General features: G+C 54.9%; 4 protein-coding genes across 4 annotated transcripts; 2 read left to right on the top strand and 2 right to left on the bottom strand.

The window, feature by feature from the left end:
• Window positions 1-298: 298 nt before the first annotated feature.
• On the top strand, window positions 299-2,748 carry NCLIV_037540 (YOR039Wp-like protein, related; the record flags this gene model as incomplete). Its single annotated transcript, XM_003883955.1, has 5 exons — window positions 299-481; window positions 775-868; window positions 1,288-1,456; window positions 1,867-2,014; window positions 2,380-2,748. The coding sequence occupies 5 exons, from the start codon at window positions 299-301 to the stop codon at window positions 2,746-2,748; spliced, it is 963 nt and encodes a 320-aa protein (XP_003884004.1).
• A 1,488-nt stretch (window positions 2,749-4,236) lies between these two features.
• NCLIV_037530 (conserved hypothetical protein) lies at window positions 4,237-7,343 on the bottom strand (the record flags this gene model as incomplete). The annotated part of the gene is made up of 3 exons (XM_003883954.1): window positions 4,237-4,598; window positions 4,978-5,353; window positions 6,846-7,343. The coding sequence occupies 3 exons, from the start codon at window positions 7,341-7,343 to the stop codon at window positions 4,237-4,239; spliced, it is 1,236 nt and encodes a 411-aa protein (XP_003884003.1).
• A 5,552-nt stretch (window positions 7,344-12,895) lies between these two features.
• NCLIV_037520 (conserved hypothetical protein) lies at window positions 12,896-17,454 on the bottom strand (the record flags this gene model as incomplete). The annotated part of the gene is made up of 8 exons (XM_003883953.1): window positions 12,896-13,235; window positions 14,101-14,195; window positions 14,406-14,756; window positions 14,956-15,085; window positions 15,393-15,613; window positions 16,211-16,448; window positions 16,898-17,116; window positions 17,438-17,454. The coding sequence occupies 8 exons, from the start codon at window positions 17,452-17,454 to the stop codon at window positions 12,896-12,898; spliced, it is 1,611 nt and encodes a 536-aa protein (XP_003884002.1).
• Window positions 17,455-21,999: 4,545 nt separating this feature from the next.
• On the top strand, window positions 22,000-25,573 carry NCLIV_0375 (mRNA (2'-O-methyladenosine-N(6)-)-methyltransferase; the record flags this gene model as incomplete). The annotated part of the gene is made up of 6 exons (XM_003883952.1): window positions 22,000-22,866; window positions 23,264-23,419; window positions 23,973-24,065; window positions 24,395-24,598; window positions 25,019-25,239; window positions 25,426-25,573. The coding sequence occupies 6 exons, from the start codon at window positions 22,000-22,002 to the stop codon at window positions 25,571-25,573; spliced, it is 1,689 nt and encodes a 562-aa protein (XP_003884001.1).
• Between the last annotated feature and the right edge of the window lie 1,663 nt (window positions 25,574-27,236).

Genomic DNA, 27,236 nt, shown 5'->3' with positions numbered 1-27,236 from the left:
TCTCGTCGACGCCCAAGAACTGTCTAGGGAGCGAAGCATCTCACTTGAACTATGTTCCCTCCCCAGAACGCATAAACTGTTGCGTTCGCTTCTCGTATCTGCACTGACGCAGAGACGCTGCCGCGAAGGCGTCCTGTTGGTCTCCCCCCGGTTTCCGCAAAAAGACCCGCCACTCCGTCGTGGCTCGCGCCGCCCTTCTCCGCTCCCCCAGATCCATTTCCCCCCCTCCCCCCCCCCCCCCCGTCGGTCTCCTTGTTTTCTCTCGCCTCTCCACCCCGTGCCCGAAAGGTTCTCAAAAATGCAACAGAAGGCCGAGCGAACTCCCGAGGGCGCCAGCTCCAGAGCGAGTGGCGGGGCATCGGCGGCCGCCGGGGCCTCTCGTGCGGCGAGTCGCACGGCAGGCTCGCAGTCGAGCAGTGAAGAGTTCGACAGCGAAGAACAAGAGTTTTCCGACATGACCGGCACGAGTGAACTGGAAGATGTAAGCACAAACAACGCGAGAGAAAGCCACAAAGACAAAATCACCGCGGAGGCAGCCCACGCGCAGGTGTCCCGACACGCATAGTCAGCATCATCTGTGGATCGTCCTCTCTCTATGTAGGAATATTTATCTCCACGTGTGTATCTATAGCTCTATATCTGGATATGTCGGTACACACGCATATGTGCGAAGAGGTATATGTAGACATGTATAGATGTGCATGTGTGGAGGGGTACGGCTCATCTTTGGCGTTATGTTTCTGGAAAAGGCGAGTCCGTCTGCTGTTCGTCCAGATGAGCTGGGTCGAGTGGTTTTGCACGCTGAAGGGGAATGAGTTGTTCGTTGTCGTCGACGAGGACTTCATTCGGGATGACTTCAACCTGACAGGTAACGCCTGGACACGCCACGCGCCTTCAGCGATCTCGGCGCACGCACGCAGCAAGACAGAGACGCGTCTCGCTTTGCTGTGCAGCCCGGTGTTCCTTCCTCTTCAACCCCCGTGCTGTCCGCGGGTGTCTCTGGAGGTGCCCAGTGGCTAGCGCAGGTGTTTCTGCTTTCTGCGCCGCCTTCCACGCCAGCTTCTTCGTTTTCTCTATCGGGCTCTGGAGCCTCGTTTTCGACCTTTCGGGGTTGGGGAGCTTTCTAGAGACTTTCGACACATCGGGGGTTCTCTCCCATCACCGACTTGCGTGTGTCTCGGGCAGTGGTTTATTTGCATTGTGCAGTGTGCCCTGCAAATCCTATGGTTGCCAGCTTTGATTCAAAAGATTCACGTCGTTTCCACACCTCTCCTCTGTCCCTCTCAGGTCTCGCAAGTCAAGTGCCCCTGTTCGATGAAGCGCTGGACATTGTGCTCGACAACGAACAGTCCGAAGACGAAGACGACGAAGAAGAACAGAGAAAGTCTGCCATGGCCGAACAGGCTGCCGAACTCCTCTACGGCCTCGTGCATGCTCGGTTCTTGGCCACAGCGCGGTAAGCAAAAGGAAACTTGGGATTCACTCTGTGCACAGGTCTGTTCAGATCCCTATAAATGTTTACGCATGCATGTATGTATAATTGTTCGGGTACCCTGTCCACATCCACGGCTGGGATCTTCATTTGGCTGTGTGAAGTGAGTCTCTGTCTCTCCACGTTTGCGCGTTCCTGCGATTGAGGGGTTATGTATGTGGGTTTTCATCGCGGCGTTAATCCTGCTTCGCCCGGTGCCTTCCCTGCCGCAGCTTTCTAGGTCCTCTTTTTCGAGTGTGTCGCCGTCTCCTTGTCTTCGTTCGTCGCCTCTCGTTTGTCGGTTTTCCCGCCGGGCGCCCGCCGCTCTCGTCTTCGCCGACATGCACCGTTGTGCCTGTTCTCTCTCTGTCTTTGAATGGCTGCGGTTTCAACAGGGGTTTGCAACTGCTTCAGCAGAAATACGCGCAAAAGCAATTCGGAGTGTGCCCCAACAGCGCGTGCGAAGGTTGGGCGCTTCTTCCGACGGCTTTGACCGACACCCCGAACAAGCACACTGCCAAAGTCTACTGCGCCAAATGCTGTGTATGTACACTCGGTGTTACCGGATGCACCTGTCCTTTGTACTCACACCTTCGAGCGCAGAATCCAGCAGTCACCTCTTTTGTCGCGTGTTTTCGCTCGTCCTCTCAAGTTCACGATGTAAATAGACCAACGCCTATGTGCATGTGTATATACTGGATATCAACAGGCCTCTTTGCCTCGCGACATCGGGGACTACGTTCTTTTTTCGGTCACATGGTGCGCCCTTTTTCTCGCGCGAAGACGCTTGAGCCTGCGAAACGACCTGGCCTCGGCGGTTCTTCGTGCGTGATGTTTTCCCTCGTCCCCAGCCTGCACCTTTTTCGCGAACTCCGCGAGGTCTGCCTGTCTTTCCCTTCTCTCTGCAGGAGCTGTATCACCCGCCCAAAGGCAGTCGGCTGAACCACTTGGACGGCGCGTACTTTGGCACATCGATCGCACAGATTTTCCACATGCAGTTTCCTTTCCTGCTTCCGACGGCGCGGAGTACAACTGTGTCGCCCCCGCCGTACTACATCCCCACCGTGTACGGCTTCAAAGTGTCTCCGCAAGTGAAGACGCGCCTTCGTCTCCAGCAGATCCCGCGGATGATTCACCAGGCGCGACAGAGAGCCGAAGAAGAGCGCGAGGCGCTCCTCGGCAGTCCAGCGGCTGCAGCTGCAGCCGCTGGCATCTCGAGCGCCGCCGACGCTGCCGCTCAGGCGGCTGTCCCCGCGAACGAGGCAGGCCGGCGGTGAACGCGAGGCGGACGCGCATGCAGAGACAGCGGAGGAGAGGAAACGTGGGTGCAGTGTGAACGGAGCGGAGACTTGTCTGTTCGTCCAGGACCGAAACGCTCTCCATTGTGTGTAGGGTTTGATCAACGTTTGTTCTGAGGAAATCGGGGTGCGTGTCTACGATTCGGGTCGGCTTCCAGAACTGCAGTAACGCTGTGTTTCCTCACGTTTCCACTTCTGTTGCAGCTTCTGTTTTCTGAGAAAGTTTTCTCTCGTGTCCGGGCGCACGGAGGATGGCTCTTTGACCTTTTTTGGCGTCAGCATCTCACCTTAATTCGCCCAATCTGTTTTGACTGTGTCTCGCTCTCCGCTCCATTTGCTCCTTTTCCCGTCGCTCCTGTCACCCTGATGTCATCTCTTTGCGACCGTGAGTCTACACAGTTTCCCTGTCTTTTTGTGGGGAACAGAGACTCCCTTGGCCTCTGGAGTCTAACCACCAAGAGAAAGCTGTCCAGCTGCCCCCTCCCTTGTGCCTCAGAAAAGCACGCACAGGAGTTTTGTGGCAGGGGATGATACGCAAACACGGGGAAAGTGAGAGAAATACGAAAGACTCAAAAGGGCAAAGGACGGAAGGTTCAAATCCTTCGCAGTTTCCCTTTTGCTTGTCCTCCCGTGCTCTTCACTGCCGGCACTGAGACGCACATGCAAAGAAAAAGGAGTGACGAGTCTCTGCCCCCGTACCACCTCGCGAGTCAATGCCCGCCTTTTTTCTTAGAGTTGCATCACGTTTTCCTCGACTGATGAAGGGCGAAGAGAAGGCCACGCCGCGACAGTTCGGCGAGAAACGTGTTCTAACAGAGCTTTCATCCTCTCATCTGACTTCGTGTCGCGGACAGGCTGGCACGGAGCATTGAAGCAGCCCCTTCTGTCCGAAAAGACTGAGCATCCTGTGCCTAGAAGGAGCAACGCTTGGCTAGAGAAGAGAACGCCGTGCTACTGGATCCTCGCCTATGTATAGTGTATATATATATATATATATATATATACATATACATATATATACGTGTTTGCTAGAAGGGTGAGCTGCTTGATTCGGTGCAAGTGAGAAGTTGAGTAGGGGCTCGACTGAAAGTGGAACTCGCAGGCGATTGCGTCCAGACTGTGTCCTGGCATCTTCACTATGGAAAACAGTCCCAAGGCCGGCATGCTTCGTACGGCGGGAACGCCCCGACGGTTAACAGCATGCCCCGTTCGCTCCCTCTTGCTTCGCCTTCTCTCGTGCTCGCGTCGTTTTCTTGTCTTTTCTCCCTGCTCTCTCGCTTTCGATGCGTAGCCTCTCCACTTTCCTGCTATGTCCTTAGTCGCTTCTGCGGTACTCTCTCACGCCCCGCCCCTCTCTCTCTTATTCTCCATCTGTCACGCCGACCGTTCTCGAAGCGTCGCGTCCGCGGCGCGGCTGGCGCTGTCTTTCTCTCGCAGCTCTTTATGCACCTCCACGAACGCACTTCCTCACGCCTGCTCTCTCTCGGCTTCTCCGTCGACATCTCGTCGCCAGTCGCCTGCATGCGCTCGACCTCGCACCGCAGGCGGCACGCCGCCAAAGGCCGGACTTCTCTCCTCGAGGCGGAACAACTCGCGAGGGTCGAACGTGCGCAGAGCCAGCAGCGTGACGGGCAGGGCGAGCAAGAGAAGAACGAAATCAAAGACGGAGTGATGTAGCTCGAGAAAGGCGCCTTCGAATTCCGGAGGCGGCGAGAAAGACGACAGGACGGCGACGTCCGCTTCGTACGTTGGTGACCCTCGGAACTTGGCCACGATTTCCGACACTTGGATAACCACCACGAGCACTTTGATGCACAAAAACTTCAGCCCTGAAGACAGACAGGCACACCACACACACGTTCACGCCCAAAGGAGTCACCGCTCTATCCGGCTCCCGGAACAGTTCTCGCCGTCTCTCTGTTGCATGCGATCTCTCCGCGCGACACATCGTGGCGTGCGAACGACGCCTTGCGCGTCTTCGTCCGCCAGAGGAGAGGCAGAAAAGGCAAGGTTCGTAAGGCGAAACTGGCAAACACAACGAAGAAGGAAAGGCTCACACGCAGGATAGGAGGAACACGACGGAGACACGCGTGGGAAGCAGAACTAGCGCGTCGGTTCCGGGAGGGGTCCGCGACGCTTTCATCTTTCTTCTGCGTTTCTGTGTCTTCTTTTCGCTTTTCTCGCACGCGCGCGCATTCGAGGTCTCACCGAGGTTGAAGCCTTTGAGGAACCTGCGAGTCGCAAAGTACACGACGCCAATTCCCCACATGGCGAGCATGACGGCGAAGACCGCTGCCTGCTGGAGAGTCTCTTGGACAGCGACTTCGAGCGTCGTCGATTTTGTCCAAGTGGAGGCCGACGCGTGTTTCTCGCCACTCGCCGCGCTCGGCACGCCTGAGAGAGTCGCGTTGCCTGACGCCGCGGAACAATCTCTTCCCTCTGCTCCGCCAATTCCCGTGCAAGGTGAGAGCGAGGGCGAGCGCACGAGAAACAGAGTCGAGGGGACGAGCGCCGAGAAGACGGTGACTGCGCAGCTTAGGAACGTGTACGGCAGCAGGCACAGGAAGCTGAGGCGGATGTCTCTCTGCGAAAAGAAGGAAAAGGGCGAACCGGCAGGAGGGTGGGGACGCGCGCGTTTCCGCGCCGAGAGGAGCAAAAACCCCTCGAGCTCGCGCGTTCACAAGCGAAGGGGCATGCAACGCGGTTCCCGAGAAGTGGAAGAAAAGAGAAAGGGAAGCCAGGAGCAGGAGGGGCGAAGAAGGGAAAGAAAAGCTACCGAGCGGACGAGCTGCGCGATACGGAGAACGGTCGAGCTGTGGCAAGTGAGCGAGGAAAAAAACACGCCGGACAAGAAACGCGACAGAGAGAGAGAGAGAGAGAGAACCGAGTGGCTGTTTCTGGAAGGGAAACAGACAGAACAGGAACCGCACGCAAACACACCCGTAAGCTGAGGGCGGCGAAACGCGACAAGCTAGAACTCGGGCGTCCGAGTTTTTTGCTGCGGGTTTGGACCTTACGGCCTGGAATTCGCGTCTCTCCGATCTCATTGCAAAACAGCAGAGTGGCGGAACACACCAGATCCGTCGAAGAACGCCTCCGGACTTTGCCAGCGTCTCGTCTTCGTCTGCTGCCTCGCCCTCGCTTGCTGTTTCTTCATCTCGCGCCATGTCCTCGCGGTTCCCGCGGAGGATGGAAGGAGAGAAAGGCACGCAACAACTCGCTTCCCGCTTCGCGTTGTTCTCGCCGTCTGACACACAGCCTCTTTCCGTACCCCGCGGCTGCCCACGAGTGCCTCTGCCGACCTCGCACAAAGAGCCGCGTCGTTCCCGCTCTCCCCCTCTCAAAGTTTCTCCTTCGCTCAAGGCGCCCTCCTCGCCGCATCTCCCTCGTTCCTCTTCGCGCGCCACGTCGCGTGGTTCTGTCGCTTTGCGTCGAGGAGAGGCGAAAGAGGCACGCCGTTGGGGCTGGAGACAAGGTGTCGTCGCCGCAGTTGACGTCGCGGAGGAGGAGCAGGAAAAAGCGAGGGAAGGGGCTTCCTCTCTCAGCGCGTCCCCCAGTCCAGCTTCTCTCCTTTCGTCTCTCGCTTCCTTCTCTTTTTTCCCTTTCTCTTCTACCCGCGCCTTCTCTCTGTCGCCTCGGGATCGTCCCCGTGTCGCGTGCAGCCGCGGAGACGTCCCAGCGGAGGGCTGAGTTCCTTCTTTCCTGAGAAAGAACCCGCTTCGCGCTTTGGCGAGGAGAAAAGGAAGAAATTGAGCAGATGCCCTTTCCTCCTCGCCTCTCTCTCCGGCGCCGTCTCTGCGTTCTCCCCCCCTTCCGCTTCTCACACCCGACGCGAAGAACGCCCTGCTGCGCGCCCTCGAGTAAAACGCAGATCGCCCTGTCCAGCTGTCCTCTTTCACGCCTTCCTTACCACCTTCTTCTATTTCTCCTCTTGCTTCTCTATCTAGCGCTCCTCGCATGGAAGGCCATTGACAGGGTGTCGGGGAATGCGCCAGTCTGGGGTCGGACATTCTCCGCGTTCTGTCCCGTTTCACTTGCTCGTTTTCGCCTCCACGGGCTTCGTCTGGCGCCCTGACCTGTCGCGTCTCCGTCGCGCCGGTTCGGTTCTCTCCCGCCTGGGCTTTGCGCGTCTGCTTGTCTTCCTCAGTCGTTGTCAGTTCCTCTGTCTCTCGTTCTGCCTCGTCGCGCAGGGTGCACGACAGGACAAAGTGTGGAGAGCGTTCTTCCTCCGGCCGTTCTCGCTTTGGGTCTCCAAACCCACCAACGCCTTCGCGTGTCTCCCTGTCCCTCGTCTGCTCGGCCTCGCCGCCCGCGAGCCGTCCCTCTGTCTCCGTCGCCCTCGGGCGCCCCTCTCGCGGACTCACCAGCGAAGAAACAAACGGAGTGTGTCCGCGTTCTACGCCGTTCCGCAACTTGGTGAAGGCCAGCTGCAGCCGCCGACTCGTCCTCCGCTTCGATTCCTTGAGTTTCCTCACCGCCTCCAGAGAAGAAGAGCGCCGCAGGAAGTGCGCTGCTTCCGGAGAAGAATTGATGACCAGGATGGCGCTGTCCGGCCCGCCGAGCAACTCGAGCATCAGCGCCCAAAACCAGTGAAGACACGCGACCTCATACAGATGGAGAAGCACGCGGCTGAGGAGAGCCAGCTGCGGGAAGAGTAGCGAGATCCTGGCATGCACACACAAAAGAAACAAACGTGAAAAAACGCGAAAATCATGCGCAAAATCGCCAAGACTCCGTAAACAAGCACACGCTAGCGAACGGAGATATGGCGGAGAAGCACCCCACACCCCAGAGAGAGGAAGCCACAGCAACTAGGGGGAAATGGTAGCAGAGTGCAGAAGAACTACAGATATATAGACATATGCATATATATATATATATATATATATACACATGCATATATATATATATATGTATGTATATGTATGTATATGTATGTATATGTATGTATATGTATGTATATGTATGTATATATTTGTGTGCGTAGAAGAGTGTCTGTAGAGAATGGGCACAATGAGGGGACTTTTCGGGTTTTAGGCTGGTGGAAACCTCGTTGCTTCTGTGTCCTTAAAAGCGCTGACCAACAGCAGGCGGCGAAGAGAGGAAAGAAGGTAAAGAGCCGGCCGTAGGCGTAGACCACAGGAGGCGGGAAGCAACTGCCGACTCTCTGCTGGAGTCGGACGGCGACGCGCCGAAGCCTCAGGCGATGAATGATCCACACGAGGACACTTGCAGCGCAGAAGAGAGACGCCGTGGCCCTGCGGCAGAGAGGAGCAGATCGCGGGACGGAAGCCGAGATGAACAGATGCGCATCTTCAACTCGCTGTCTCGCGCTCCTCGTGGGGTGCGCCTCTGTAACGGCGCACCCCCACGCGTCTCTTTTCTTGCAGTCTCGTCGCTTTTTGTGTCGGGAGCCTTCACAGCGACGTTGCGCATCAAAGATCGCTGTTCAAACGGGATAGGATAATTGCATGTTTACAGGCGTACGGGTATGTATATGTATATATATATATATATATATATATATATATATATATATGTAGATATGTATATATATGAGTACAGGTGTCGATGTGTAAAGCGCAAGGACGGTAGAAATACAGATAGCTAAAAACAGAGGTACAGACACAGAGAGAGGTAGGCATTTGGATTTTAAGCAAGTGTATGGAAAGGAAGGAGAAAACACAGGAAAGTGACAAGGGATGTGTGGTGGCATCGACACGTCCACACAACACATCTCCTGATCGCGTAATCTGTGGTTATGCGTTTTTTACCACATCCAAGGCCGAGTGGCTCCTGTATGGCTTGTGTGGTACGCGCCGCTTGTCGACTTGGAGAGGAGAGGCCCGACGGCCGTCCTTGCAAAGCTCGGCGTCGGAGGGTGCTCGCCGGATTGAACGGTGAAGTCGGGAGGGAGAGAATTTTGAGAAGAAGCAGAAGACGGGGAATAGGAAAGAGAAGATGAAGCAGAGGAGGCGGCACGAGGACGAGCAGAAAAAGGAGACGAATGATGAGAAAAGGAAGAGTGGGAGTCGAGAGGCAGGAAAGAAGCATCGTCCACCTGCACAGAAGGGACGAAGGAGGCAGGTGTGGGCTTTGCGACGGGAGGACGTGAGAAAGAGGGAGTCTTTGCGAGTGGTGAAGCCGAGATTGTGTTTTGCGCCTCCACGCCAAGCCCTCCAGCCTCGTCAGACGCCTCAGACCAGGCGGACACCGGATGCACGGAAGACGTTAGATGGCCGTGGACAGGGAGGAGTCCTACGGAGGAAAAGGCGGAAAAGGAGGAAGGAGAAGAGCTGCCGGAGAAAGGTAAGAAGCAAGAAGAGGGGAAATGCGGAGAGAGGATGGCAGCATTAGAAAAAAGTAGGAAAGAAGATAGTTTCAAAAACGCGGTCTGTTTCTGCCTCATCACTGAGGAAGAAAGAAAAACCAGTCGCCATGGCATGCCCAGGATCGACGGGAAGTTGCCTCTGACGGTTTCCTGCGCTCCTCGGTATGTCTCCTTCCGTCTTCCGCCGACTTCATCTCTTCGGTCCGCTTCAAGTGGAAGCGAAAACTTTTTTCTCTCGGGTTTCGCCATTCTGGGACAGAGTTTTACTTTCTGTGTATTCCGGTCTCTGCGTCCATGGCTCGCCGAAGCTGGGCACCGCCGAGGCGTTTGATTCAATCGGGACAAAGGGAAAAACCGCCTTTCGCCTCCTAACGCGAAGCACCACCGACTCTGCAGTCGCGCTAGTGAAGCAGTCTCTCTCTCTTCTTGGTTCCACCTGGGGTTCTGTGCGCAATGTCATCTTCCCTCGCGGTGTTTTGCTTTTGTACCAAAACGGACACCGCGGAGAGTGCTGATGGAGAAGGCGGCAGGAAACGATACCGAAAAATGGAGGGGGAAATCAAGAGAGGAAGCAACCCGGGGAAGAAAGCAGATACGAAGGAAGATGCAAAAAGGCAAAACGAAGCCAAGACGCACCACGACACGACAGAGGGAAGAATTTCCCGCTGGTAAGCGACTTTGTGCTTTGAAAAGACAGTCCAGCGTTCTGACTGCGGGGAAAGCGGAATTCCATCGAGGATTCACCCAGAAAGAGAGAAAAAAAACTCGAATACGTAAAAGGAAAGCAAAGCGGGGTTACGCTCGTCGTCGGTCCTCTTGAAATGTTCAAAAATCTGAACGCCGCCTGCCTCAGAGAAAGAACCGTAAAAACCAAGAGAGCACGAAGTCCAGACAGGACGAGACCTAGAAAAGCTGGAAAGACGGTAGAGCAACAGGACGAATCAAAAGAACGAGAAACAAACAGACATGAGGAATGGTGTAAAGGAGATCGGTTGTCCAAAAATGCGATCTAAGCTGTCAAAACCCAAAACACGGGAACGAAACTACGCGTGGACGGAAACAAAAATATCCCCAGACGAACGGGTGTTGTGTTTTCATTCTCCTCAGGGGACACACAAAACAGCAACGAAAACATATGTGGTTGCCGACTCGGAAGGATCGAGGAAACAAGAGCGATGAGGTGGGTAGGCTCGTTGCCAGTTGAGAGATTAGCTCGCTTGGGCTAGATCGTTTTTCGCACGCTGACGAAGAAACAGGAACCAGCCAACTCGGCAGGAAAGGCTTTGGGACGACGGAAAAAGACAACAAAAGGACAGAAAAGCTCAAGACACAAATGCGAATGCCGTTCGCATTTTCTGCTTGGTTTGTTCCCCCACTTTTGCGGCCGTGCTGCCAAAGCGCGAATGAGGCGGCAGATCCGATCCCGTGCTAAACTGGTAAATGTGGAGCTGAGGAAAAAAACACCTAGGAGCAAAGGAAAAACAGAGGAGCTTCTCTCTGTTTTTCAAGCACACTGCGGAGGTCGTATCTTTACGAAAGCTCAGCGAAACACGCATCTTATCCCTCATATTTTCGCCTTACGGGGTCGAAACCCTCCAGAAGGACCAGATTAGCAGGTCTGATTCCACCTGGGGAACGCGCGCTTTCCCCGACACAACTCGCAGTAGCGAAAGTATTCCCCCTGGGGCAGCCTTTTGGTTCCCCTCGACCCAGTAGTGTTTTCTCTAGACATCCCTGGGTTTTTTCGTCTTCGTGGCAGTTCGGTAGAGTTTCCCAACAACAAAATCTCTCAGGGGCTCCATTTCGTGGGGAAAGGAATGTCCGTGACCGAAAGGACAATAGAAGCCTTCCGATACAGAGGCACTGGGGTTGCACGTTTCTTCTGCTGAAAGAATGCCTTCTGTCTCATTTCTCTCCACCCCTCGGTTGCTCTACTGCTTCTACGATGATCGCAGAAACAAGGACGCTATCCTTGGTGTTCAGAACGTTGCAGAACGGAATTGCTACTGACCCTCCCCGCTGTTTTTCTTTAGTAAGGAAAGCACGGACTTGTACGAGACGCGTGGTTCGGGAGGGATGGAACAGCCAGATCGGAAAGCGAGGACATATCAGCACCGCCTCAAGAACCATCGCTGCCGACTTCCCCCCCCCAGGACTGCGAAGTGCTTGCTCCTTTTTGTGCATACCAACGTATGTCCATATGAAATACCCAGCCTGATAAACGAATATTAACGAGTCGACGTGTACTGATCGATTCTCCAGTCTCAGCACAAAGGGTACTTGCTCAAAATTGGCTTCGTCTTCTGGAGGGGGCCAGACGCGAACGGGAGAACGAAGTTTACACACAACTCGACCACAGCACAGGGAACCACTTCACTAAGTGGAGGTTCGTACGAGAACGTCCGGTGCCTAGAATAATACAGCCTTCAGCGTCATTTAGATGAGATGATCCCTGCAACTCCGTTTTGTAGTAGAAAAGATGTGGCCAGACTGATACAGGTGAATACACCTACGTACGTCTCTTTACATATACACATTTATTTATACCATTTAAACGCCGGATACGTCTTATGTGGCTGACATGAGTGCAGGTACATCTGTGTCTATCGACGTTAGTATAGAATTTGTTGCTATACCAACGTCATACCATCCATAGTATAAAGAAATCTCTTGAACGACTGGGAGAGACGTATGGTGGACCCTGCGAACTGCAGTACAGCCCGAGACGGAAGAAGTCCTTCTTCTCGACAAGCACTTTTTCGTGTCCCTGTTAATGCAGTTGAAGTCGTGGAAATCGATGCAACGCTCTTCCGAGCAAGATCGAATCAGGATGTCGTCTTCGCCGCAACTTCCGTGAGGCGTGTGTGGGCGGGGCCAGGCACTCCAATTGGGTTTGTTGAGTTCGCGTGCAGAATCCGACAAGCAACAGTATACGAGTGCGTCTCGGCCCCGTAAATACGCCGAAGCTTCTTGGGGGGTATCACGGCAAGATGCACCGACAGTTGGCGTTAGTAACGGAGAAACGAACGGATCACAAAATATATACATGCAGATGCACATGTACAGGTAAATATGCATCGACGCCTAAATGCGAATATTTTCTTGGCTAGCCTCGTCCTTCACAGTCAAAACTTCTACGTGTGACGCTGGTTGTTCCTGGTTCGTTGCGTGCCTTCGAGTGGCGTATGACATCTTGGTCCTCCACAAAGAGCCGTGGCCTCTCTCTGCCAGGTTTTGCTGTCTCGTTTCGCACGTCCCACCGGAAACTGGGGTCGAGACCTGAGGATGTCGGTACAAAAAACCCGTGGCCCCGCCTGTAAGTAGGATGCAGTGTACGAGCTAACTGCCAGCTATCTCGAAGTGAACGCATCACTATACTGTTCGCCCCCAAAATTCATTCGTGTACCCCGAGTTTCCTCTTTCCTACCTTTCCCCCCCAAACTACTTCCTTCTGCCTCCACATCCTTCCGTGTCCCCCCCCTTCAGTTCCTGTCTCTCTCGCACGATATGAGAGCGGCCTGCGTAGCCGCCTGCATAAACACGGCGTCCAGCGCGTCTTCCTGAAGGACACAGAAAAGAAAAGCGAGACACAGCGCATTTGTGGACGCGACCTCACCACCCAATCGAAAGAAACATCCACGTAAATGCACGCTCCTTCCTTCCAAACCCTCCCTCTTTTCCACTGCCTCAACGTTCACCGGCAAGTCCGAAACCAACACCTGCATCTACACTGTATATACACACACGGGGCAAGAGATGTGAACACTGCCTTACCACATGGCCGACTTTGCCCCTTCACATCTTGCTGTCCTTGACTGCTTCGGCTTGTCCAGCCGTCGCGGCTTTCTGCGCCTCCCTCAGCTGCTCGAGTTTCGCTGCGCCTTCGCGAGCCTTCTGCGCCATTTCGGTGGAGCCCATCGTGCGGAGGGCGAGGCCGTACGCATCCGCTTCTTCTTGGGCGTTTTTCGCGATGGTTGCCAGGCGCTTGCGTCCTTCCTCCATCGAAACTTCCGTCGCTGCGGCGAAGCGCTCGTACATTTCCTTGAAATACGAGCAGTACACTTCGAAAGCGGGGTCATCTGTACGCAGGCGACGGAGGAACGCTTGGGACGTGCACTCGCCCGGCGCCGTCAACCTGCGAAAACACAAACGGGGAACAGGAAAAAGTGGAAGAAGACGGACCGTTCCGAAAGAAGAGAGATACCGCAGAGAGAGGAGAGAGGCAAGAAAAGCCGCAGCAGAAAAAAGGAAGGCGCGGCTGTCATCAGGAGAGCCAATGAAGATGAAACACCGCGCCTCGTCAGTAGTCAGAAGAAAACAGGGCAAAAAAAGGAGACTGAAAACGAAAATTCCGAAACACACAAACGACAGAGGAGGACAACGACTACGAGCGAGACACACGAGTACGAGAAGACGAGAAACGTACGCCTCGGCCGCACTGCAGTCTACCAGTGCACAAAACCCACTCGGTGGTCTAACTCTTTGAAATTCACGAAAAAGTGTTCGGCCCCCAGCCACCGAGGAAAAAGACACCCGTATGTCCAATATTGCCCCGAACAGCGAACGCCTCTGAGAGAGCATTTCGCCTGCTGCGAGCTCACGCAAGAACGGGAAATCTCTCGCGTTCGTCCACACGCACGTCTCCAATGCATCCGCCTTTACACCAACGTCCATATGGAGAGAAAAGTACAGCGAGCGAATATACATATCCTACACATACGCATACACATATACACCTATATGTTTTCGTGTAGATATATAACCATATATATATATATATATATATATGTACATATATATGCAAACGTGTCAGCGGTAGGGTTTAGGTTTTATAGAATGGCCGCAGTCACACCGTCTCGGGTAGACCTTGGAGGCTGTCCGTGTTTAGTCCAGAGAAGCGAACGTCACGGAGAAGACGATGTGGATGTCTGAGTGTCCACCTTGTGGAACAGATGGTTCCAAAGCGAAAAAACTTTCTTCGTTTCCGACTGTTCGCCTACCAGTGCTCGCCTCTTTCCTCGAGGACCTCCGCGTGGACGTGGAGCAGTTCGCTGTAGCACGGGTTGAAGGGGCGGCCGGTTGCTTCCAGGTGACTCTGCACGCGAAAGCCAGAAAGCGGCACACAAGCCGAGCCACATTGCGGCACAAATGCGTCTCTGTGTAGGTCCACGTTTTGGAGTCTCTCTCCCTCTGTCGTTTTTCGTTTCCACTGTTCCGGTTCTGTGTCTCCGGGGTGTCCCCTGCCGCCTCGCCTGTCTTCTCTCTTCTCCCTTCACTTGACCACGTGCGTCTCGCCGTCTCTCACCAGGAGCGCGTGGACTGCTTGGCTGGGTCTTGCAACGTCGCGTTTCTGTTGTTCCGGGAGGTAGAAGAGGGCGTTGACGTCCTCGCCGAGGGAGAAGAGTTTCCCCTTTCCGCCGTCGATCTCGGCCACTGCGCTCAGCGCTTCGGCACTCTGGACGGGGACGAAGGGATCGCACAGGAACATGAAGTGGCCCATCAGACGCGCGGCACACGCCTGGAACAGGTCGGTCTCGAACTGCAGGAACTTCTGCGTGTACTCTTCTCCGTGGTGCTCGACGTCTACCGGCAGAAAGTCGAGAGCGCGCTCCCGCTCCAAGTTCGCCAGCTGCAGCTGCGACCGGCGGCTCTGCGCCTGCAAAATGGCGGGAAAAAAGACAAAACGGCGTGGAGGCGGCGCGGGCAGAGGCCCACGAGAGGAAAGAGGCAAGTCGCGGAACCCGATTCGGGGGACAGCGCGACCGCGCACAGAGCGGGCGAGGTCGGCGAAAGAGAGAGGAGCGAACGCACACACGTTCACTGTGTTTCTCGCGGGAAAAAGCAGAGAGTCTTACCACGGAGAGAAGTTTGAAGCGCAGATTTTCAATGTGCGCCAACCACTGCCACGGCGGCATCTCCGGGAAAAAGCGGAAATCGCCGCCGGTGCGAACCAGGAAGTACGTCATGTGCTCGAGGAACGCGCTCCTGGGAAAAAAGGACAGTTTCTCCGCCGCGCAACGCTCACGTGTTTCTTCTCGCTAGACGCAAACCCCACGAAAAACGACGAGAACCTCTCCTTCCCTCCCTCGCTGCGTTGCCTCGGCCCTTTCTTCCCCCCCCTCCCCCCCCCCCCCCCCCCCCCGGTCTGAACCGCCGCGCGCCTCCCGTGAAGCGAGCCCGCCGCCCTGTTCGTCACACGCTTCCTCAATCTCGGGTTCAACAGGACGGTTTTCTGGTCCGAAAAGTAACCTAACCAGCCAAGCGCAGAGCTGCCGGTCTCTGGCCGCCTCACCGGTGGAGATCGTAGTACTCCCACGAGGGCAGTTCATTCATATACGCGTAGAGCATCGGCGTGTCGCTCCTGTCGTTGAATTTGCTCATGCGCGAATGCCACGACTGCTTGAAGGCCTCGATCTCCTGAGGCGCCTCGGGATCGGCGACGCCCGGTTGGTACTGGGAGTAAAAGTGATGCTTTTCCACGAACGCTTGCCAGTACTGGTCACTGTCCAGCCACTGAAAAAAAAACAGAACCCCACAGGCAAGCTCTCTACGCGTCTGCCTGGCAGTCTCCGAGCCCGCTGCCGGACATCTCTGGACACACAGACGCAATCTTACAGCTGTGACGACGTCTACATATCTCGTCTTCTCTCCCCTCAGAGCAGTCTTTTGGGGCATGTTCTCTTTGCTCTTCTTCCCCTGCTCCGGACGTCTCTTCCGGTGCACCTCGTCACTCCCATGTAGACAGCAGCATATACATATATATACATATATATATACATATATATACATATATATACATATATATACATATATATATATATATATACATATATATACATATATATATACATATATATACATATATATACATATACATATATATACATATATATACATATATATACACATATATACATATATATACATATATATACATATATATACATATATATACATATATATACATATATATACATATATATACATATAGATATATATATATATATATGAATGTGCATGAGGGATTGGCTGAGGGGTCAACAGAGACAGATGTCTTTCGATTGGCGGCACAAGGTACTAGGTGGTTCGGCGCGTTCGGGAGATTCTTACCTCGTTGGTGTTGACTTTCCAGACTGGCGGGTTGTTGCAAGAGACCCACAAAGCCCGCGCTCCATTCGCCAAAAGTTCCTCCGATTTTTCCACGGACTTGGTGCATGCACGCAGAGCCGCGTCATACAGCGCCCAGCCCTTCTCTGCGCCCTCACAGGGCGCCGGCGTTCTCGCTTTTTCCAACGCCCCGAGGGCCAGGTCGAGAATCTGGACCTGGCTGGTGTAGAAGGTTTTCATGCTGAAGAAACAGGCACGCAGAAACGTTTGCCCACCGACCGCTCTGCATCGCCGCGTTTCGAGAGACGAAAAACCCAAAAAGTAGCGCAGAACCAGGCAGAGAGCGCGACAGCACTATGCGCTGGATTTGCGCTCTCGCGACGAGGCTCGCGCTGGCGCCCCCACTACGTCGACGATACCTACAAAAAAGGCCTCACAGTTTCCTGTCTCCCTCGTCCAGCATCAACAGTTTCAGGGCCCCGCAAACCATGAAGGGAAGACCAGGCGGCAGACGCGCATTGCCTGGACGCGTCTACACGTCGGGGTGGTTCTCATGCGTGTCCACGCGAGAACGCCTCGGGAGAAACACCGCATACGTGTGGGGTACAGACAACAGAGACGCGTTGGATTCGAGCGTTCCTGGCATCCGTGTCTCGCCTCTCTCTGGGTTCTGTTTTGTCGCGCACGCACCAGTGGAGGATGTCTTTGTGGGCAATCTGGCCTTCCCACTTTGCCCAGTCGATCTGCTGGGTTTTTGCGGGAGTCGATTGCCTGTCGATGACCTTTTGCACATCCTGGGCCCCGTCGCGGAGCTTTCGCCACGCCGCCGCGTTGTTAGGTCCGACAAAGGGAGCAAGCGACAGCCAGCTGTCTCGCCGAGGAAGGAGACGAGAAGGGATCGCCGCCCCTCTGAACAAGACAAAACCCCACACGGACCGTCGGTAGGCCACACAGTGCTCAGTGACAGGTTTTCCTCATCTATACCCAAGGTGCCGGCACACTGTGGGGAACACCCCAGTCTCCCGGAGCCGACAAAAACCCGGTGCGTCTTCGACAGCACAAGCAAGAACATCCCAAGGATGTCCTCTCCCGCGCTCTCCACGACACCGGCAACAGCGGTTGGGGTTTCCGCTCGTGAATCCATCCAGCGCTCAACACATTTTCATATGTTTGTGAAAAGACGAGTATGTCGTGAACCGGGGCTTTCTCGCGGATGACGTTTGCTCTCACCTCCTAAGAGACTGCATCTTCGGGGTAAGGAAATCAGACGAGCGACGCGAGCGAAATTCTCAGATACCTGAGAAACACACGCCGCGTCAAAAAGGAGGGGAGAGTGCAAGGAAGGAAGCGGGGCGAGGCCTCCTCCGGGATGTCAAGAAACAGCAGAACGAAAAGATTCGCGAAAGCAGTGGCGTCCAGCCCTCCCAGTTGTGTGAACGATTGACAAGGACAACACAAACAACTGCCTTTGCCTCCCCCCCCCCGGACGAGCACGGAAGGAGACTTGTGGTAGACAGCCCCGAGAAACTGATCTCCAGAGGAAGCGCGTGAGTCGTGCTGTGAGTGCGTATGGGAACGGCACAGAGGGCCAGAAACCTCTCAAGCGATTCACACCACGCGATTTTCTCTCCACGTGCTTCTCCCCGCGATTTCCCGACCGCGTCGCCATTTTGAGCATGCGACGCTCCGGCGGCAACTGGACAACTCAGAGTAGACACAAATGGGTAGGAACGTGACTGCAAAACCGTACATCCCGACGCATGTTTCCAAAAACAGTTATACAAATATATATTCTGGAAAGCTCACCGAGCCGGAGGCTTGGGGAAGTCCCGTTGGCCTCGTCTGTGTGCCGGCTGCCTCTGAGTTGCCGACTACAGGACACCGGGCGAGGCGGCGAGCTGGAAGGAGAGAAAAGCGGAGCGAAACGACCGTGAAGAGTAGAAAAAGGGTCAGAAGGACACTCGCGCATACGACGGAAAAAACAGAAAAGGAACAGAGTCGAACGAGAGAAACCGCGCGGGCGCGATGGTATATCCGGCCAGAGTGTGTGGCGCCTTGCCGTTGCCTACATGTCGCCAGGGGCGGCAAGAGAAACCGCCGAAACGTCTGTTTTGGAGAACGAAGCGAACGGGAGAAGAGAGCAGGAAGAGAGATTCCGGCAGAAAAGAAAACGAAAACGGGAGTTAGTGCAACAGCAAGCTCCAACGCCGGGTCGGGATAGGGTGGAGGGGAACCGCCTCGGAAGCTCGGCGGGGAAGGAACGAAAAACGGCAAAACGATCGGAAAGAGAAGGCGAGAACTGCAAGTGTGTCAGGGAGGAAAATCGGAAGATACCCGCTGGCCAGAGCGCCCGCTCGGTTCTGTTTTTTTCCAAAAATCGACGCACATGCATGCCGCCCAAGGCGGTCACCAGCCCCGGCGGCGAAGGAAGGGGGGACACACGCGCGGCCAGGGGTACGCCCTCCCAGTCTCTGTCTGTGTCTCGCGCGACACACTTTTGGACCTTAAACCTGGTTGAAAAAAGAGGGAAGGGAAACAACGAGTCGTCCACGTCGTTCCCGTGTTCTGCCGCGCCTTTCTGCCCCCAAAACTGGACGCTTTCGGCGGCTTTCGGCCACCACTCTTGCCCCGGGGGGCGCGGCCGAGTACCCGCATACGCTGTCGTTTCACGAACGCTACCGTCGATCTCAGCCTCTTGAAAAAATGCATTCTGACCAGTCAGAGGATAGCGTCCTCTGTCTCACGCTTCTCCTCGAACCACTTGTAGCGCTTTTACTTTCCCCGTGAAATCATGGGCGGCAGCCTCGTGCAGTCGGGGCCGGTACCGGCGAGGAAGCCTCAGCCTTCACGCCAGAGAGCACCTCATTCTCCTCGGGAGAGAAGCGCGGGCCGAGAGAAACGAGATGAAACAGGGAACTTCAATGGCACAGACAGTGTGTGAAAGTCCACTTGAGCGGTCTCTTCCTCGCCTGCTTCGCTTTTTCGGGTCTCGAGCCAGCAGTAGGCCATGCACGGCAGAACCGAGTGTGGAGTAATCTCTGTCCTCATCTGCGCAAAACATGGAAGCATTTTGCGCCGGCGTCACAGTTGGACACTTTGGGGGAATGATCCTTGTTCCGTTCGTTCTGACCCACAAGAAAGGACGCGTGCAGAAACTCGGGAAACCCACTGTGTGGTCAGGTAGCACGACAGGCATCCGACGCTCGTCCTTCCAGCTGCATGCGGCGCGAGAATTCTAGCTTGTATTAAACCGCGCACCTCGACACCCTAGAGGAGGTCCCCTGTAGTGCAGAATACCATTCAAGGCATGTCGCCTCCGGATAGGAGATGCAGGACCGTTCTGTGTAACTGTCTTCCATCAACCCAGTGAGCAGTACGGAAACCTGCGATGCATTGTTGCTTTAGGGGACTCGCACGACACCTGGGGCCACACTGGGAACGATCGTCTCTACGGAAACCAAACTTGCAGTTGGCCGAGCGCCTCGCGATAGCCGCTTCGCAGCTGCTGGTGGACCGTGTGCATGGGATCGTATTTTCAAAAAACAAAACAGACTTCAGAAGTGGGCTAGGGAGAGCGCTATGAGGAAGCGGATGAGGATACTGTGTAACCGGGGAGGCAGAGATTGTTCCTGGACAAGTGCCGAGAACCACGGCTTCTTAAGCCTCGCAGAGAGGTTGCCGGTAGAGGGCCTGCGATTCGGAGAAAGACCGAGAGGCTTGTCACACTCAAAATGAGTTGGACTGCATTCTTGTGGCTGTGGCCAGGTGTGCGGGCAAAAGACTTTCACTCGCGGCGACAAATCTGTTGGTCGAGGATCCGACATCCGTATAAAACCAACGACGGAAGACCTCCACGTGCAAAAGAGTGTTTCTCCTTGGCGTGTGGCGCCGCCCTCGTAGCCCGGTCGAACCAAGCGTCCCTCACTCCACGAACGAGTTCTTTCCCTCCAAGGTGTTGTTGAGTTGCCTCATAAACCGTACAAGGATTAATTATCTCCATCCGTGCATCTAAGTTTTGGTACTCGGCGCGGTATCTACACCTGCAGAGTTACTAGAACCCTTTACATGTAAGTAGACAGTATGTAAAGCTCCACTGAGGAGGTGGCGCGATCTCCTCCCTCTCCGGCGAAGTATGTGCCCCCGGTTGGCAGAAGAGGTGTGCACGCTTTCTCCGGGTGTAACCCATCCTCTGTTTTTCCGCTGTCTGCTTACACCTGATAATGCCGGGTTCGCACTGTATAGGCTCGCGCGCCTCTCTCACTCTGACAAGAGGGGCCAGTCGCTCTCTGCAGGTGTCAGGAGCGTAGAGTTTGACGGTTTCACTGCCAAAAAAACTTGCGGACTCCGTGATGGACTGCAAATGAAAAGATACAGCGCCGCTGCGGATGTCCACAATAGTTATCATCTGACCTATTCTCTGCTAACACAATAGAACCTGGATCCGGCAAACAGAGACATTCAAGATCTAAACCAGTAGTCCAACTCGTTTTCTGTAAAACTAGGACGGTCGTATCCTGCCACCGAAAGTACTCGCGCACTGGCGAAAAGCAAAAAGGAAGGAAAACCGTCTTACGTGCGTATACACATAGGTTAACGGATTGACGCCCTCGTCCGACCAGGTATACAGACGTATGTAAGATGAATACACGAGCGCATGTGCTTGTATATATCACGAGTGGGCTCGTGTACATACTCGTACCGCTTTGTATACACTATATAGCGATGGAACAAATGCATATGAATTTACATGTTCATATCTTTGCTATGTATGTACAGTGTAGTCCACAGCCGTTATGTCCAGCGTTTGGCCTGTTTTGATGCAGTCCGCAGTCGATTTAGACAAAAGATTTTGCTCCATGGCTAAGGGTCTTTTTCCCAGCTGCGTGGCCACCGGATTCCACCTTTTCCTTCTTTTCTCAACGCCTCCAGCCCTGTTTGTCTCTGTTTGCGCTCTCTTCAGCTTCTCGAAAAAGTTCACCTCTTCGTCCTTCCCCGATTTCCATTTTTTGTCACAGGAGCCACCTGGCGTTTCCGCCTTCGTTTTTGCAACCTTCCGCGACCTTGTCTCCCTACGTCTGTCTCCGTGCTCGGTGCATGCACGCGTTGCCGGGTGGGTAGGTTGTCCAGAAAAAAGATTCGTCGGTCCATTCGCTCGAAAAGGACTGGAGAGAAACGTCGCGTTTCACTTGAGAAAGAAGAAAACGTGGCCGGTTATATGGCAGACGGGCCGAAAAGGGCGAGAATGAGATCCTGTTCTTTTGTGAAGGAGCGAACTAAAGGTGGATCCTTCACGGCGGTGAAGTTTTTTCGGTTCACCGAGGAGCAGAAACAGCGCTTCCCAATGTGAAAAATGTGTTGGTGTATCTCTGTTTGTCCACCATTTCGGAAAGGGCCCTTCTGGCAGACAGAGAAACAAGCAGTTGACTCTCCGCTGCTGTCTCCGTGGTTCGACAAGGCATGCTTTCCTCGGGTTTTTTGGCTCCAGTCCACGCGTTCTTTTCTTTGAGTTGTCTTTTCGTTCCCGCTCTCTCTGTTTGGCTCCTCTGCATCTTTGCGACCTCACCTCGTCTTTCTCTGCATCTCTCTCCTGTGCTAGCACAGATGCAATCGTTGATTTGGGCTTTCTTCCCCTGACGCGGCGGCTGCGCTCCTCTCGCCTTCGTCTTGGCTCTCTGCCTTCTTCTGGTCTCCGCCTGCTCTTCCAGGCCTTTCCTCACTGTTTTGTCGCCTCCCATCGCTGCTGACGAACCTGCGCGGAGCCCCTCCTGTTTTTCTTCCGTTTTCCCGCTACCATGGCGTCCTCCTTTTCTTTGCCGCCGCCACCCGTCTCTTCTGAAACGCCCCCCTCTACGGAAGGAGGCCTCCCGAGGCCGCCTGAAGCAACCTGGAGCGCCGGCTCCCCGGCAGGCGAGGCTCCGAACCAGGGACCAGGCGCACGGAACTTTCGCGGCCGAGGTGCGTTCCGAGGACGCGTCGATCCCTTTCAAGGGAACCCTGCGGCGAATGCCCTTCCGCATGGAAGAAAGCGAAGTCGGCCGGTGGGAGGCGACGAAACCTTCATTCCGCCGCCCCCACCTGACGACGGAAACAGTTTCGCGCCGCCGCCGCCTGCGCCTGTCGTCCTTCAGCCTCCAGGAGCTTCGCTCACCAAAATGGATCAGGACGCCATGCCTGGAGCGAATAACGGATCTTTTCACCAGTCAGGAGGAAATTCGTTCATGCCGCGGCACCCCGTCGGCCCCGGCCACAGTGTACATACACCTGGAGACATGATGGGAGGCGGGGGCCGCGTCCCTCCGCCGCCGCCACCTCCGCCGCCGCCACCGTTGGGCGACGGCGGGAATTTCTCAAAGGACGGGAACTTTTATGACATGTTGGGGTCGCACATGGCCGGCAGTGGACCGCCGGGAGCTCTGAATGGAGAAGGGTTACTCGAACCGGAGGACCCCGCCACTTCCACGAACATCGGCGTCCGAGGCCGTGCCAGGCTCATGAACGACTACACCCAGCACTTCGTAGATGTTGGGGAACGACCGCAAAACTTCATTCGAGACTGCGAAGAAGATAAGCGGTTTCTGGAGTACCCAAAACTGGAGAGACTTATGAAACTCAAGCGACAGGTTCTCGAGAGACGAAACACGCCTTCGCTCTGTATACAGGTACGGCCGAGGACGCGAAACAATTCTCTTCCCGTCAGTGGCCTTCACAGTGGGCCGTTTCACAGGGCATTTCCCCAGGCCGATTCGGGATATGCTCAATATATATATATATATATATGTATATATATGTATATATGTATATATGTGGGAGGTGCGTCCGGATTCCAGGCGTGTGTGTCGGTTTATATTCGTGTGTCTGTTAACCACTGATGGGAGATACACAAATGGTTGGTGCGGGGGCCGCATGTTTCGCATAGAAACAAGCAGGTGAAGCCGATGCGTGTTTCATTTTCTCCAGGCGACTTTTGCAGCGTGGCTCTTTTCTCTGGAAGGTTTGAGTTTTGCTTTGAGATGTGAACGGAGAGGAAACAAGGCGTTTGCCATTTTATGCATGCAGGCGAACTTGCGCCACTTTGACTGGAGCATCCTAGGCGGAATGAAATTCGACGTTATCCTTATCGATCCTCCGTGGCAGGAGTACTTTGATCGCTGCGCAGCCATTGGGGCTACCAACGAAGATCTCACCCCTTGGACTGTCGAAGAAATGCTTCGGGTATTTCCTTGTCGAAACGACAGCGGTCTATATTCGAGGCGCCTGTGTCGTTTTTGCGTGCTCCAATCTGTCTACGCCTCTGTTGGCCCGGTCAGGAAGCGTTTTAGGGCAAATGCAAAATCGCTTGTTCGTGAGGGCGTGTCTTGGCCGTTGACGCTCTCGTCGCGTGTTTGCCCCCATGTCGTTTCTGCACTTTCTTCTATCCGTTTTCGAACGGAGGACGAAAAGAGAGATGGTGCAGATGCCGTGCGGACAAAGAGTCAGCTGCGTTGTTGTCAAGTAAACCTTTTCCCACGCGTGCGTTCCTAAGAGTGACTGTAAAAGTACCTCGAGGGCGGATGGTTGACAGCGGAGGATGTGCACTCAGGCCTCTCTGTTGAGATTGGCGGGCCGGAAGCCGTGCGTATATAACGTCGCGCAAGCTACAGTTAACCGGCGACTTCCCCCCCGCCTCCCGCCTCCCCCCGTGTTGCGTGTTTTTCCCCGTGCTTTCGGTCGTCGTCTGCCGCTCCAGAAATCCGCCTTGGGTTTTTCGTTTCTTCGCTTCTCTCAGCTGCCTGTGGAAATGATCGGCGACACGCCCTCGTTCTGTTTCCTCTGGTGCGGAGTGACCCACCTCGAGGACGCACGCCAGCTGCTTCACAAGGTATGCACTGCGACAGACTCGCTGAGCGAGGAAGAGTAGGGGAAGGAGGAAAAGGAAAGGAAAAAAAACACCCAGCGAGCGGTGGGCCGGAGCACAGAGAAGAGAGGGAAGCAGCGCTCGATACGTAGAAGTGGAAGAACTGACAAGCAGACGCCGAGACATGCGGAGAGGAAAAAATTCGTGAACGAACGCGATTCAGAAGGAAAAAGAGATGCAGATGATGCGGCATGAAGGCGTGCAGATATACCCCTGAGGAAGTCATGTGAGAGGAAGGCGTTTGTGTGGTGTCAAGCGTTTCTCGCTTTTGTTCGTGTTCGGCTCGTCTCCAGTGGGGCTACCGACGGTGCGAAGACATCTGCTGGCTGAAGACGAACAAGAAAGCTGCACAGCGTCGACGCGAGCAAGACGCAGCCCATGTCAATGACGTTCTGGACTTCAAGGCCACTCAGCTTGTCCACGATGAAAATAGCATTCTTCAGAGAACCACGGAGCATTGTCTGATGGGAATCAAGGGCACAGTTCGGCGCTCCCAGGTGAGGTAGCAGAAAGGAAGAGACCCGGAAAGAACATGGCCTGGCAGGTGGGCGCCGTCGTCTCTGCGAAGAGAGAGATTGGGGAGGCAGAGACGCAGCAGCGTCCGACATGCTTTTCGTTGTCCAGTTCACATCTCACTGACCTTCCATCGGTTGCCACTTTCCTCGTCGAACCGAGAAAGCCGCGCGCTGTTCAGTGCTGCGACGCAGCCCGACAGACCCGAGACTGGCCAGATGGGTTCGGTGTATCTTTCGGCGGGAGGGGAACCCCGCGCTCTTTTTTGTTTATCAGTTTTTTCGCCTGTGCAAGCGGCTGACGATTTTGCGGGACCGTTGCGGAAATGAGAGCCGCAGCCGGTGCACGCTGTGAGAAACGCTCTTTTGGAACGTGTGCCGAGTCGGGTTCTTTGATTCCGACAGGACACGCATTTCATTCACGCGAACCTCGACACAGATATCCTCATCAGTGAAGAGGAAGAAGAAGTTGGGTGCACGCGGAAGCCGGAGGAACTGTACGACATCATCGAGCGTTTTTGCCTCGGTCGCCGGCGCATCGAACTCTTTGGTCGCGACTGGAACCGCCGGGCTGGGTGGGTCACCGTCGGCTGCGAGTTTGGCCTCACCACGTTTGATCCAAAAACGTAAGCGAAGGAAAACGCGGATGGCAACGCAGAGAAAGGCAACGCGCTAGGGCGAAGTGGCGACTCGCGCGGGCTTTGAACGTAGGCAAGAGAGAAGAGCCCAAAGACTGTTGATCTAGGCCTTGGGTGGCGCTGTTGTGGCGTTTGATCCGCTTCTTCGGTTTCCCTGCCCTGCCTTTTTTCCAGGTACGCTTCGTTTTTCGAAGGCGACGTGGCATGGCCAGAGGCCACCGACTACATGGGGGGGCGGTACGTTGGAACGATGCCAGAGATTGAGCAGCTGCGGCCCAAGTCTCCGACGAAATTCCCAGATCGTAGTGGAGGAGGCAGTTAGGCGAATCTTTACAGAGGTGAAACGGCCCGTTTCCGGAGAACGCGCAAGCGAAAGCAAGACGGTGTCTTCGTCATGGATCGACAGCTCTCGCGTTTGCGCCTTTCGTTTCGTCCCGGCGAATGCGCCCAGAAGTTTGCAAGACGGGCCAAACACAAAAGAGAAAAAACATGAAGGGGTGCGTGGAGGCTACATCAGGCCTCCCGGAAGTCGTATTCTGCGGGCCTCGCGGGAACTGGAGTGTAGGGAACTTTTCTGTCGAGTGCACGACACGGGAAGTGCACAAGAGGTGGGAGCGAAGCATTCGCATCTTGTGTTTGGAGATGTGGTGCAACGCCTCTTGCGAACCTGAGGAATAACTTCATGCTGGGTAGCTTTTGTTTCTTCCTCAGTCCTTCGCAGTACACACGCTGCCTCGCTCAAGTTGCTAAAGGGCAGCTACACACGCTGCCCGCGAAAGTTTGCTGCGAATGAGATACACGGGTCAGAACCAAAGTGATCGAGTTTCGGGGGCGAAAGCACCTTGGCGCATCAGCCAACCGCTGCGTGTGTGAACCTGGACCCCCGCATAAGATGTGGACGCGTGGCGCTCGGCGGACCTCAAGGCCCGCGGAAAAGCAGCATTCCTCTCTGTGCACGAAATCGTTTGATTCTGAACAGTAGTGCTCGCCCATGAGAGCCAGAGTCGCTCTCCCGACGGTTTTTCCGCAGCTTCTGCCTCAACGCTTGAAATGCCGCACACATAATTTCTCATTCACTGAGGCAAGGTGTGAGCGATCACATGCTTGACGTAGCAAGGCTTCCTAGTGCCTGCGCTGTTGTGGAGAAAGTGGGCAAGTTCACCTTCTCAGCCCTCCACAGAGTGGCGCCGGTTACCCCCCCCCCCCCCCGGCAGTGCGTTGTGCATTCCCGATCCGAGATAGCGATTTGCAGGGGAACACGTACTCATCTGTAGGGTCTCGTAGGACATCCTATTTTTACCCAGAAAAAAACACGCAGTCTCTCGTCAACCATTTAACGTGTTTCTTTGCCGGGCGCCAATGATCGAGCTGTCAAATGCCGTCAAATGCGTGTGACGCGTGCGAGAGCGGCTCCACTCCCCACGGCAGCCTTTGTGATGCTCAGCCGAGTGCTGACTCTAGCGTTCAATGAGTTCCTTTTCCACGGCAGAGCCGCACTCTAGTCGGCCAGAAGAGATGGCGCCGTAACTTGAGCGAGCGAAGGCCTCCATGTCCACACCAGGCTCGCGGAGTGCTCCACCAGCTGGCGCACTTTTTTGAACGGCAGTGGATGGGCCTTTGCGACTCAACCAGATTACGCTACCTTGTCGAAAAACACGGTACACACTGTCGTGATCACCGGCACGCGGTTTTTCATCGTTTCCTGCCCGGGGGTGCTGTGTTCCATTACTCCATGTGTGACAGTGGAAGTCTCGCGATGCCGCCGCTGTCGGCGTGTAGTGTTTCGCCGCGAGGTGTAGCTGCCTCCTGGCACTGAACAGGGAAAAAGGGATTGGACGAGTTGCGATTGGGTTCTGCCTGTCCTTCCGCTGCCACTGCTCGCAGATTTCCCTCCCGCAGCGCGGAAACGGGACGATGTCGCACTTTGCTGGCACATTCTTGAGAGAGCACACACTCCATGCGGTGGAATTCCTCGCCTGAGGGCA

Source organism: Neospora caninum, chromosome VIII (genome assembly GCF_000208865.1).
Source record: "Neospora caninum Liverpool complete genome, chromosome VIII".
NCBI classification, from domain to species: Eukaryota; Apicomplexa; class Conoidasida; order Eucoccidiorida; family Sarcocystidae; genus Neospora; species Neospora caninum.
The sequence above is the reverse complement of the archived record's forward strand: the minus strand, read 5'-3'. Positions and strand labels throughout refer to the sequence as shown.